General features: G+C 47.1%; 1 protein-coding gene across 1 annotated transcript; it reads left to right on the top strand.

Moving 5' to 3' along the window:
* The first annotated feature begins 1,249 nt into the window (after positions 1-1,249).
* Positions 1,250-8,015, top strand: LOC128904352 (cGMP-inhibited 3',5'-cyclic phosphodiesterase 3A-like). The gene is made up of 2 exons (XM_054188528.1): positions 1,250-1,694; positions 4,733-8,015. The coding sequence occupies exons 1-2, from the start codon at positions 1,374-1,376 to the stop codon at positions 4,901-4,903; spliced, it is 492 nt and encodes a 163-aa protein (XP_054044503.1). The 5' UTR covers positions 1,250-1,373; the 3' UTR covers positions 4,904-8,015.
* The last annotated feature ends 4,286 nt before the right edge of the window (positions 8,016-12,301 follow it).

Genomic DNA, 12,301 nt, shown 5'->3' with positions numbered 1-12,301 from the left:
TATTTATTTATTTATCCCGTGCAAAACTCAAGGAGTATCCCAGCAGCGTTCAGGAGGGAAACGCTTTCCTTTTCTCTCTTCCCCTCTTCCCAAGCAGCCTCCCTTCCAGTGCCTCCCCTGGATCTCTCTCTCGCCCTCCCGGCAAGACTTCGCAACTTCTGCCCCCGGCTCCGCTGGCCTTTTATTTTTTTTTTTCTTTTTTTTTTCCTGGACTTTTTTGGGGGGTCATTTCTCCTTCCCCGCTTCTCGCAACGACCGGGAGGCGCTTTCCCCGCGACCGCAGGGCACGGCCGGGACCCTGAGGGCCGGGACAACCGCGGACCCTCCGGCGGGCAGCACCGCCTCCCACCCCACCCCCCCCCCCCCTTCCCTCCCCGTCTCCGCCGGGAGCTCCTGCGAGGGAAACGATGGCCTAGAAATTAAGCAGCACTTCTGAGGTGGTACATCTGCCTCTCCCCCACTCCCCCCCCTCCCTTTATCTTACACTGTTTAGGATTTCTCCACGTCTCTCCCTCTCTTGCACTTTTTAAGAGATTTTTAATTTACTATACCCCCCCCTCCCAGCCCGAGGTGGTCGCGGAGGAGGCGAGGCGCTCCCCCAGACCTTCATGCGCGGCGCTGGGCTCCCGGGGAGGAGGCGAGCGGGGGGCGAGCTCCGCGCTCTGCAGGAAATGCCGGCGCTGCGGCGGGGAGCGCCCCCGGCCCGCCACCCCCCGGCCCCCCGCCGCTGACCGGGTCGCTGTCGGCCCCTGCCCGCCTGGGAATAAGCCCCGGGGCGGGGGCCCGCAGAGAAGCCCGTCGGGGCCATGGCCGGCGGTGAGCCGCGGAGCCCGGGCGGTAGCGGGCGCTGCCCTCCGGCGGGGCGGCAGCCCGGCACCCCGCGGGGCGGCGGCGGCGGCCGGGGGAGGGAGAAGTGGGGAGAGCCGGCCTCCCGGTCCGCGCTGCTCCTTCTGCCGCCGCCGCGGGAGACCTGGCGCCGCCGGAAACTTTCCTCGGCGCTGTGCGCCGGCTCCCTCTCCGTGCTGCTGGCCCTGGTGGTGAGGCTGGTGCGGGGGGAGCGCGGCCGGGAGCTGGCGGCGGAGGGCGGCGCGGGGCCGCGGGGCTGGGGCTGGCTGCCCCCCGGCGCCGTGCCCCTGGGCCTGGCCGGCGCCTTCTTCGGGGCGGGCCGCTACCTGCTGCGCGGCGGCGTGCGGCCGCGGACGGCGGCGCTGCTGCTGGCCGCCTGCTGCGGGGGGGAAGCGGTGGCGCAGACGGCGCTGGCGGCGGGGGAGGAGGAGGAGGATCACTTGCTCTCCCTCGCCGCCACGGGGGTGGTGCTGAGCTGCCTGGCCGCCGTGACATGGCTGGTGCTGAAGCTGAGGCAGGGCGTCCTCATGCTCGCCGTGACTAGCGCGGCCAGGACCACGTCCCTCGTCGCCTTGGAGAGGGTCCCGGCGTCCTGGCGGCCCTACCTGGCCTACCTGCTGGGGCTGCTGGGCATCCTCCTAGCCGGCTACACCGACCGGCTCTGGCCCCCGCGGCGGGCCGCCCCGCTGGCGGAGCCTCCCGCCGCCCCCCCGGCCGCGGACGAAGCCCCGGTGCTCAGGAGGCGGCGGCGGTCCAGCTCCATGATCTCCCCCGAGATGTCGGGCGGCGGCGGCGGCAGCAGCAAGACCCACCGGCGGACCTCGCTGCCCTGCATCCCCCGGGAGCAGGTAAGGCAGGGGCTGGAGGCGGGGGGGGGGAACGAGCCACAAACTTTGCTGGCGGCGGGTGGGGGTCCCGGCGGCGGCGCGGGGAGCTGCGCCCTCCCGCCCGCTCCCCTGCCGGCTTGCCCCGGCCGCCCCGCGGCGCGGAGAGCCCCGGGCGGCCGCCCCGGGACGGGGCTGGGGCCGGGGGGAAGCGGGGGCTCTCCGGACCCAGCCTGGTTTACCCCGGCTGCGGGCGACGTGGGGCGAGCTCGGGGTTTCTCTCGTCTTTTACAGCCGTCAGCGGCGCTTGCTTTTCCTAAGCCTGACAGAAAGTTGGGGCGGGTGGTACCCGCCTGGCTCTCGGAGCCGGTGGGAACCTGCCCTCAGGCTTCCCAGCATCACTTCGGAGCCCTGCTTTTTCAAAGCCCTGGTTTCCCAGAAGGGTAGCTTAGCCCTATTAAACTTGCTCTGAGCTTTAAAGGTGCGTGCGTGCGTGCGAGCCAGGCAGCTTCTCCTCGGTGGGAGAAGTCCCTTCTCGGGGCGGTGGGGTGTCCTCTGGGGCTGGCCCGCACGGCGCCGTGCTCATCTTTGCACTTTGCCTCCCCAGGGCTGTTCCCGAGCGTGTGTGCGATCGGTAGCTCCCGCTCGGCCGCGGCGGGGGGAACCGGTGCGACGCACCCGCGATTTACCGCAACTTTGTTTCCTTTGAGAGGTCGTGATTTGAATGGATGAGCCAGAACTTCCTCTGTTACCAGCGACGCGTTCTTTTAAACGCACACCTCAAAAAAAAAAAAAAAATGGAAAAAGAAACGAGCAAACACCATTATCTTTACTGCACAGCTCTCTAGTCCTGTCGGACGCAAGGTCGGCTTAGTCCTGCGCTCGAAGTGTTTTCTCAATTTTGGGGATTTAAGATTGCCCCATAAAGGAGTCGTTCGATGAGCGGAGTGTTAACTGAGTGTATTGAAAGTCAGCGCAACCCTCGCTGAGCGGTGGAAAGGGAAACCTGGGGTCGGGGGGGGGGGGAAAGTGTCAAATAGTGCTAAGCTTTATTTTTCAATTAGTATTTGAAAATGACTCTGTGCACTTTGGTCAGCTGAAGCGTATTGCCATACACCAAGGGTTTTCTTTCAGGTCGCTTGCTGGATAAGCAGCTAAGTATTTTCCAAGCGATGGCATCTAACCATATGGTGTGGGTGGCTAGTTTGTTTCTGGAAATGGTTTGATTACATCCCTTTGTGGTTGGTTATGACATTTTCTACAAGAGGGCCTGACAACCTTATATACTTGAGGCTTATTTTACAACAAATATACTTACTTATTTATTTAACATTTTTGTTTCGATAAAATAAATATTTACCACAGTGTCCAGGCAAATATAGTGTGAAAAAGTAGAAAGCTGACTCTGTTCTGACTTTAATAGGAACTGAGAGACAGAAGGGTATAAGAGTAATTTGTAAATACAATATCTAAGGCAAGAAACTAAAACTGTCTATACTTACTTGATGACGCTAGTGGCTTCTGGTGCTTTCTTACAATAATAATTTTTAAGCTTTTGAACATAATTCCATTCACTCTCACACTTCAGATGAAAGCAGCTTTTCAGTTAACATCTATAAATGTAATCATTCGGAGACAGGGCTGACTAGTTTGTGATCACATCCTTCTCTTTTCTTGTGGAGAGAATTCAAAATAATCTCTATGTACCCGAATGTTGAACTGGTGATGGATAACGAGGTAGATTTCTTTTCCTCCCCAATGGTGTGTTACCTGGGGACAGTGGTCATTTTTGCCCCAAGCAATTCCTGCTTCCGAGCTGCGGAGCTGGACTGGAGTTAGCTGGCGGCTGTTCAGTTTACCCGCTGCAGGATTTTGGCAAATTTCTCTTTCTTTTGTTCTCACTCACTATTAATCAATAGCAAGATCTGGTATTGCTTGCGTCACTGCGTGATTAGGAATGGATGACTACTTTCAAGTTTGGGGAGACTTTTTGTCTGTCTCTTTTTTTTTTTTTTTTTTTTTTTTTCTTTAGCAGCACAATGTGTCTGTGTGTATATGAACTTCCCTCCCTAAAAGCTTTCCTCTTAAATAAATGTTAGCAAGATAGAAAAATGGAAAAGCTGAAACAAAGCTCTGTAAGGACCTTGAAGAAATGCTAGGAGAAGGGGGACTCTTTTACAGCAAACAAAGTTTGTGTTTATAGCAAAAATCAGCTCCCCGTAGACTTAAAGAAACCATAGGTAAATGTTTCTCTTTTGGACAGTTTTTAAATATAACATGTTAAAAATAGAGATGAGGGCTTTATAAACAAAACCAGGCCTTCCCTCACCCCCTGTTTTTAAAAAACATGCCCTGAATGTTTCTGGTCCGAAAGATAGCTTGTTAAGACATCTGTGAGCTGCCAATAATTTTCATCAGGAAATGGATCTACTTTATTGCTTTGAAATACGTGCTTTCCTTTGGTGAGTAACATTAGGTGAAGTTTGAGAGATGTTTCCCATTGCCTCTTGTGTAATCTTTCCTATTGCTGAGCATTTAATTGAGCTTCTATTTTTCCAGAGCGTAATTCCCTCTCTATCTGACTGTTTGTATTAATATGAGATTCTACGAAAGTTGGATTTTCTGATTTTATTTTTTGCATCACACTCATCTCAATTAGAATCTAATTTTTTCCTCAATAGAATACAGAATTGAATCTCTGTGTGGTATAAAGGACAGTACCAGGAATTGCAAACTTACATCATGGATAGAGGTATTAACATATTTAAAATTGAAAGTATACTTCTGTTTAAGCCGCTAGTAGGAGTAGCTGGAAATGCGTATGGCATGAATTATTCCTTCTGTAGAAACATCTCATCTTAGTCGCTTATCAGTTCCAAAAAGAATTTAAAAAGAAAAACCGTTTCATTAAAAAAAAAAAAAGCCACCATCTAAAATCAAACCACACTGTGATATAACCTTATTTTGTTGCTAAAAGTGCTCTTTACTAGTTTTTCACTTAATTCTTTTTTTTTCTTGTGGTTGATTTTTTTCTATATGTTTTCTCTCTTTCTCAACTTCAGCAAATTCTTTGGATTAAAAGCTTCCAGTCTGGCATGTGTGAGGATCTCATTGAGAAATGTGGGCTTCGTAATAGCCTGATCCTGCTCCCAGCTGAGCGTTGTCTGCCTGTGATTTCATCAATGCCAGCTGAGGATGCTCAGCTCCTCCAGAGCTCGCTCACCCAGATTTGAAAGAGTCTGCAGAGAGAAATTGTGAATGGATGGATAAGACAGTGAATGAACGAACAAATGCATTTTCTTTTCTGGTAAATGCACAAGTACCTCCAGGGTGATGGCTTTTGGAGTTTCTTCTTCACGTTTTTGCAAACATTTTCATTTTTCCTAAAAGCATGGAGAGGAGGTTAGGGTTGGGGGGGAAATGTGTTCTGTGTCGTGGTGTTTCCCATTAAAATATTATATGGCCCATATGTTCTGGAGCTTGTGCCTCTGATCTATGTGTGTTAATCTTGACATACAGCAGTCCAAAGGGATGATTTCACCCTGGTGGGTAAAATACTCCACAGGAGATAGTAGCTGGACTATTTTAAACCGTGCTGAAGACTCCTGATTTTGCTTTTAAGCCTTGCTTGTTGTTTGTTTTGTTTGGGTGGAATGGGAAGCTTTCAGCTAACTTGGATTTATTACAAGTGTGTGGTAAATGAGCTAGAGCAGCTGCAGCAAGTAGTTCCATTTGCTTAGCCTTTTTAGAGGTTTTTTTTTTTTCTCCTTAGTCAGAAGACTCCCAGGTACAGCGCATGTCAGGGTTTGAAGTACTTTCTAGTTCTCAAACCAGTGAGTGACACAAACCCATAGGAGAAGGCACTAGTGAGGTGCTGAGTCTTGCCCTGCTGGAAAGCCCCGATCCTCACCCTTGGTGGTGGGTAGCACCGGGACGGAGGAGTTTCTCCTGCAGCACTGATGTCTCCAGCTGCGAGACCAGCAGCTCCACATCCAAACTCCCATCTGTGTCCTCTGGCTCCTGGGACAGAGAGGGTTTCTACCCATATTCCTTCCTTCTTTCTCTTTGCTCTTTTCTTTCTTTTGGGCAGTTGGAGTAGAAAGCTGTTTGCCTCACTGAGGAACACCTGAGGGTCTGTCACTTATTTTTAATCGGTTTGAGACTTGGTAGCTGTTTTGTGCTGCCACATCTTTCCCTGCCTCCTTTTTCTCCTTCTAAAAAGTAATTTCCTTAGATAAGTAACTTTGGTGCCAGACTCCTGTCTTCCTCCAGCGTCAGCGGAGGGTTTTTTGCTTGATTTGACTGTTTTTCATGAGGTTCTGCACGGTGACTCTGCCTGTTCCCAGTCTCGTAGCCTGGGAAAGTTGTGAGCCGGGACTGTCGTTATCGCTGCCTGTCTGCGCAGTTGAGAAGACAATACTGTAACAGTTCACATAGTCAAAGATATCTCCTCAGCGATAAGATCTAAGAAACGGAGGAGAAAAAGAAATGTATTTGTTGTTTTTTTTTCAAGGGAAAAATTAAGTCTTTATTTGTTCTTCTCATTGTTTGACAGTGAGAGCTTTGTAAGTGCCAGGAATACGTTGCTTCCCCCCGTTTCCTGGCTCTCTATCATTCTGTCCTAAAAAAAGGACAGATGTACCCTTAACTTATAACTAATTTTTAATATTAGGTGTCCTGCCCACTGACCTGAAAATAGGAGAGACCAGAGTGCAACATACAGAGATTTAAAATTTTGGAGAGGAGAAGGCAGACTGAATGTAGATATTGAACTTTCTCAAAGTTATGGTCTCCTATTAGGCCTGCGGTGTTATATACTGTATACCTCCTTCTGCTAATAAGCATTATTGAGCTGTAATTACTCTGATAAGATTTGCTGGTATTACAATTTAGGTCACTAGAAACCGAGGAATACTGAGGAGTTATGTTATCTGGTGACTTGCTGGAACACAACCGTGTAAAATATTTAAGCAAGGCTCCAGGAAAAATCACCCAGGGATTCCAGACGTAATACTTTATTTTCTTTTGCATGGCTTCATTTACGCAAAGCCGCTCTACTTAGAATTTTTTTTTTTTCCTTCAACCTCACAAAAATGTAAAAAGTGCTGCTGAAACTCTCCTGATTGGTTTAGAATCTATTTTTGTCAATTGGTTAAATTGAGAAATGTATATTATGGTATATTGGCAAAAAAAGTAAAATACAGTAGTGACTTTCTGCTCTTTCTGCCTGAAGTGTGAAAATGCAAAGCTGGGGAGCTGAAAGAAATCCTGTGTATGCCGGGTTGTCATGTTAATTAAATAAACAGCCAGAACAGTGACCCTGTGTATGCAATGTGTTTTGAGAAGCTTGTTGGGGGTTGGAGGGGAAAAACAGTGACACATGATGTTTTGGATGTTAACTGCGACATTTGTATGAATTTGTCCTGATCTGCTGTTAGCGTGCTAACTGTGTTTTGCAAATTGAAGTAATATTGTTTGGGCTTTTTCCTTGAGAAAGTAATACAAAGAAAATAAATAATCCCAGCCTGGAAATTGAAAGGTTGCTGGGTTCTGGTGCCTGCAAGCTGCAGGGCTTGAAATGGGAGTGAGCAAACTGCATCCTGCATGGTTTGAGAGTGAAAAGAACACTGCTGCAATTAAAGCTTTGAGCCAGGTGCTGTGATTTACTTAGGTAATCTAATGGGAGATGTACAGCTTGTAGGATACAGCTTGACAGATAAGGAAATAAATGTTAAGGTTCAGATAACAAAGTGGAAGTCGGGTTTTTCTTTCGTGCGTATTTTTTCTTCTCTGCTTGGCATTGGAAAAAGTTTCTTGATGAATTACCAAACCCTTTCCTCAAAGTCTCTTCTGTCTTCATCAGAGTGTCACTCAGAAATAAACACCTCTTGTTTGGACTATGTAGTTTTTCAGGTTTTTTGGTTTTTTTTGTTTGGTTGTGTTTTTTTTTTTTTTTCCCCAGCTTGGCTTGTTCTGAGCCCTGCTGCAAGGACAGTGGTAGCATCAGGAGTTCTCTGCATTGAGGTAATGACTTGAGAAATAGAGGAAATAAAATAATAAAATAAATAAATGTGATGCCCAAGTTTTAACTTGTGGGGAATATCAGTGTTTTCCCTTCCGAACTGTCTTTGGAGGTTCGGAAGGGTAAAATAAGATTGTAAGAAGAAGAAATGCTATACTCTACCAAGTTTTTTTGGTTTTTTTGGTTTTTTTTTTTTTTTAAATTAAGACTTTGAGCTTTTTCCCCCCGCCCTTCTCCCTCTTGTATGGGTGTAAGTAAGTGTTACAAGCCTGTTGTTACTATTATTAATGGTTATAGGACTCCCGCACAGCTTGCCCCTCGCCCCTGCCCGGCGGGGGGCGAGGGCGGCCCCGGGGGGGGGCGGCTGCGGCGGGGGGCGGCCGGTGCCGGCGCTGGCGGGTCCGGCCCCCTAGAGGGCACGAGAGCCCCTGTTCTGCGCCGCCACCCGCCTCCCGCACCAGCTAGAAACACACAAAATCTGTCCGTGGTACTTAACCGAGCCTTTATTTTATTTATTTTTAACGTTTCCCCCGATCTTACCCCTTGTTTTGGTCTTCGAAAAGACTTGGAGGTCCGGGTACAAAGAGGAAGCTGCCTCCACGCCCGTCAAGAATTCAGAAGAACAGGCTAAATCGCCGTCGCTTCGTGTGCTACAGCACCTCGTGACTCTATTCACACGTATAACTACTTATAAATAAAATGGGAAGCCCCCCTAGGAAGAGCGCAACAGCCGAATGTGCTGAGGGGACGGATGGTCTTTCATTCCTGTTGGACGTAGGAGGCAGCTGGATGAGTTTCCTGATGCCACCTTAGGGGTTGTTGAACGAAGGGTGAAATACACAGCGCAGGAAAGATATGGGATATAAAAATTTGGTTGGAGAAATTACGTTTTTAATTTTGGAACCTGTCAGGAAATAGGCTTTGTGTCAGCTGGCAGTGCTGGTCACCGAAAAAGTCTGTGTGTGTGAAGTGTTATAGTGAAATTAGATTAGCGAAGTCCTGCTATGGAGTGCTCTATTGAGTTTTGGTCAGCCAAAAAGGAATGGTGGGGGTCCGCAGGTAGCCCGAATCTCTGGTCTTCGTTATCTAAGAAGGGACTGGAAAGATACATAAAAATAGATCTGGCTGAGGAGTACTGAATAGGTGTTTTCTTAAAAACGGAAGTATAGAAGGGAATTCGGAAAAAAGGCAAAAACACCCTCCCTGCACAAAACCCAACCCCAAACCAAACCCCCCCAAAACCCAACCCGTTACTTTTAAATGGCTAGGAAGAAATCTGGATGTGAGAGACAGAAATACACACCAGTCACGGAATGCGTGCGTCACAGGTGAAGCTATTTCAAAAATCCTTAGGCATTTGTATTTATTATTTATTGAAGTTTAGAGGTTTCTTACACCAAGCAGGTTGAAGATCGGAAAAACTGGCTTTATTTTTTTTATTTATCTGATACTAGTTAGGAAGAAATTTCCCAGTCGGTTACTCTGTTGTGGTATGCTTTAGTGACCTTAACTGTTTTATCTCCAGCGTCCACTGACCATGACTTTTTGCTGCATGACTGTGTTCATATTTTTATTACAATTAACTACTGGAAACGATTAAGCAGAAGATATTTATGAGCATCAATACAGCTAGACTCTCCCTCTACCCTTGCAGAAGGCTGGAAAAATGTGAAACCTCCACATATCAGAAATAGCTGAGGCTTCCTTGTCTAACGCCCCTAATCCAACAGTGAAATCTGCTGGGTTAAAGTGACTTATTTGCATTTTGTATTTTGGCAGTTGCTTGAGTTGGCTTTGTCTTGTAGTAAGAAATTATGCTTCGGTTTGAATTTTAAAATAAAGTAAAATTCTGTTCTGCATCATTACGTTTTTTCAATCGGATTTTTGTCTGCCTAACTCTGTAGGAGTGATGCTTTTCAGATGTACTCAGGATGCTTTTCTGATGGTTGCTGAACTCCTGAGACAGACCACGGGGACATTTTAGAAAGCAACCATTCCTCTTAGACTGGTTGGTCCGCTTAGGAATATCTCAGCTTCATTAAGAGCTGTGTGAAATATGACTATGATGAGGTCTGATGGAAAGCTGTATCACTCGCTGTGTTTTGAGGATCAAGTCGCTGATGGCTGTTGGATTTATTTTGTTGTTTTAAAGAAGCTTCTTGTTTCTTTGAATAAGCTTACAGGCTGTTTTTCTTTGTGTAAATGATAATAACGCAGGGGAGCAATTATTACTCAACTTCAAAAGTGAACATTAATTATTCTGAGCAGCATCCTTCTGACTGATGTTTGACTAAATTTGTCCACAAGTATGTTTGTGGAAAAAATTCCAGAAGGGGAAAGAATTGAGTGTTTGAATGCCAAAGTTTAACTATTTTTTGAATTATTGCACTCCCAGCAGGTTGATGCTACCTTGCTAGCATCACTGTACGCTTGGGTTGCAGCCACAGCACTGGCAATAACCAAAATTGTTCCTCACCCTGAAGTACAGATAATTCTGCTAGTCTCTTGCACTTCCTTTTGCTATACAATTTTAAATAAGCCGATGTATGTTTGTGTTTCATGTCATGGAGGATAGGCAGACCATTAATATGTTGTGTTACCTCTGTTACATAAAAATATTGATCCTTAGCAAGAAGGAACACCCCAAATTTACCTTAAAATGAGGACGTGGGCCTGCTGAAGAGACTGGGGTGGTGGCCTGTCTACCCTGTGGTGGCAACAAAGCCACTCGGGTGTCAGTCTGCAGAGGCACCCTCAGGAGCATTTCTGTTCGCTGTCTGACCGGCAGTGGAAGCAGGCAGTCGGGAAGGGTGATGCGTGGGTTGAGAAGCTACGTCCAAGCAATGTTTTCTCCGCTTGTGTGAGCAGTAATCTAGATACGCTCGCCCAGGCTTTTTGTTGCCTGCAGAGTAAAACTTGTGAAACCTTGCCTGTGTTCACGTATTAAATCTCGATTGAACTGACAGCTGTAGAAAGGTGCAGAGCTCTGTGCAAAAGTGTAGATTAAAAAGGGCTGCACAAACTTGTCCTATGTGCCGGCCACCTTTGCCTCTGTTAATGCGATTTCAAGTGCTTTTTTTACGGGATTCTTTCTTTCTTTTTCTTGTTGTAGCCTGTTAGAGCTCGCCAGCTAACGGATCTAACACAGGTTTCCTTGCAGAGTGGACTATGCTGCTTCATTTCCACCACATACGCCAGTGCAGACGCGGCTATTTCTGTATTGGTAATAATGAAATCCTTCCTCTGATACTTGCTTGGCAAAAAAGTGTTGGATGCTGGTAGAATTCTCAGGCGCATTTCTCTTCAGTTTTACTGGTGATGCTAACCACAGGTTACTCTTGACAAGGTGCTATCACTGGATTTCGTGTTGATAAAGAACTTAAGTGTGTTTGGGTGCATTTATAATTGCAAGATAACTGATAAGATATTTTACGTGTGGCTGGGGTTTTAGTTTGAGTTTGTCAGTGGGATTGTTACAGGGATACTTGTGCTGAGACGTTGCTCTGCATCTTATTCTTGTGAGGCAACGAATGCCTTTAGCTTCTCCTGGAGGTCATTCAGTGGTATTTGAAAATCTATATTGTATAGAAGTTGTGTTTTGTTAAAAATGCTATTTTTTTCTTATGTTCTTTTTGTAGCGATTACTGCTAACCTCCTCCCTGCCTCCACTGACTTCAGTGGGAATGGCGAGGGGTCAGTCCTCCCAGGGTGATCCTTTCAGCTGAATCCTTAGAGCTGGAGGAGAGCGTGTTCCCATACGCAAATCTGCAGAGAGTTGTTGGTTTGGGTTTTTTAAACAGCTAACTGTTCTTTTTCTTATTTTAAAGTAAGTAATTCAAAGCTAAAGTTGCTTGTGCTGCTCGAAATGTGACCTGAGACCGTGTAGCGTGTTTATATATATGTGTGTGCACACACATGTATACATATATCTTTATATGTACATATCCATGTGTGTACATATATACACACTCTAATTAGTATTGTGTAGCCCAGAGGGATGGAATTCTTCGTTTGCCTCTTGATGGCACAGTCTGCAGCCTGACTTCCCTATGATGGTGTTCTTTCTGGACATTTAATAATAATTTCTGATGTCTCCACAGGCAGGCATGTTTCTCAATACACCAGCCTCTGTAACGGTTGCTTGACTTCCGATGTGTTATAGTTTTAATCTTTCTTTTTCTTTCTTCACTTGCAAGCGTGTGCCAAGTTTTGCAAAAGTTTTCTTTTTTTATTTGTAAATACTTGAGTAGTACTTGAGTAGTACTTGTGTCTTCCTAACGCACGCTGTTCCAATGTTCAAACTGGAACTTGGTGCTGCGACTCTGTTCTAGAGATGCAAAGCCCCACGGGTGCTTTCTGTGGTATCTCTGGTACCTGGACGGACTTGCTGGTGGCTTTAGCTGCGACGTGGAGCTCGGGACTGGTTGGACAGGAGGAGCTGATGAGGTCCCAGTGCAGCCGGAGCCAGTGTCGTTCTCGGGGGCATAAATGGGGGTTGGTGCATCCTGGAGCTCTGCCTGGTTAGAAGTGTGATAAGACCAGGTGAAATAAATAGGCAACTCGAATTTTCACATCTAAGGATGATGAGCTTTCTCTGGTAAAACTTACT

This window comes from Rissa tridactyla, chromosome 1 (genome assembly GCF_028500815.1).
Source record: "Rissa tridactyla isolate bRisTri1 chromosome 1, bRisTri1.patW.cur.20221130, whole genome shotgun sequence".
Lineage (NCBI taxonomy): Eukaryota > Metazoa > Chordata > Aves > Charadriiformes > Laridae > Rissa > Rissa tridactyla.
This window is presented reverse-complemented; position numbering and strand designations above follow the sequence as displayed.

Excerpts from the sequence above, each read along its gene's own strand:
- LOC128904352 (XM_054188528.1), top strand. The coding sequence starts at position 1,374 with ATGCTCGCCGTGACTAGCGCGGCCAGGACCACGTCCCTCGTCGCCTTG. Across the intron at positions 1,695-4,732 it reads CCTGCATCCCCCGGGAGCAG|CAAATTCTTTGGATTAAAAG; the intron begins GTAAGGCAGGGG and ends TCTCAACTTCAG.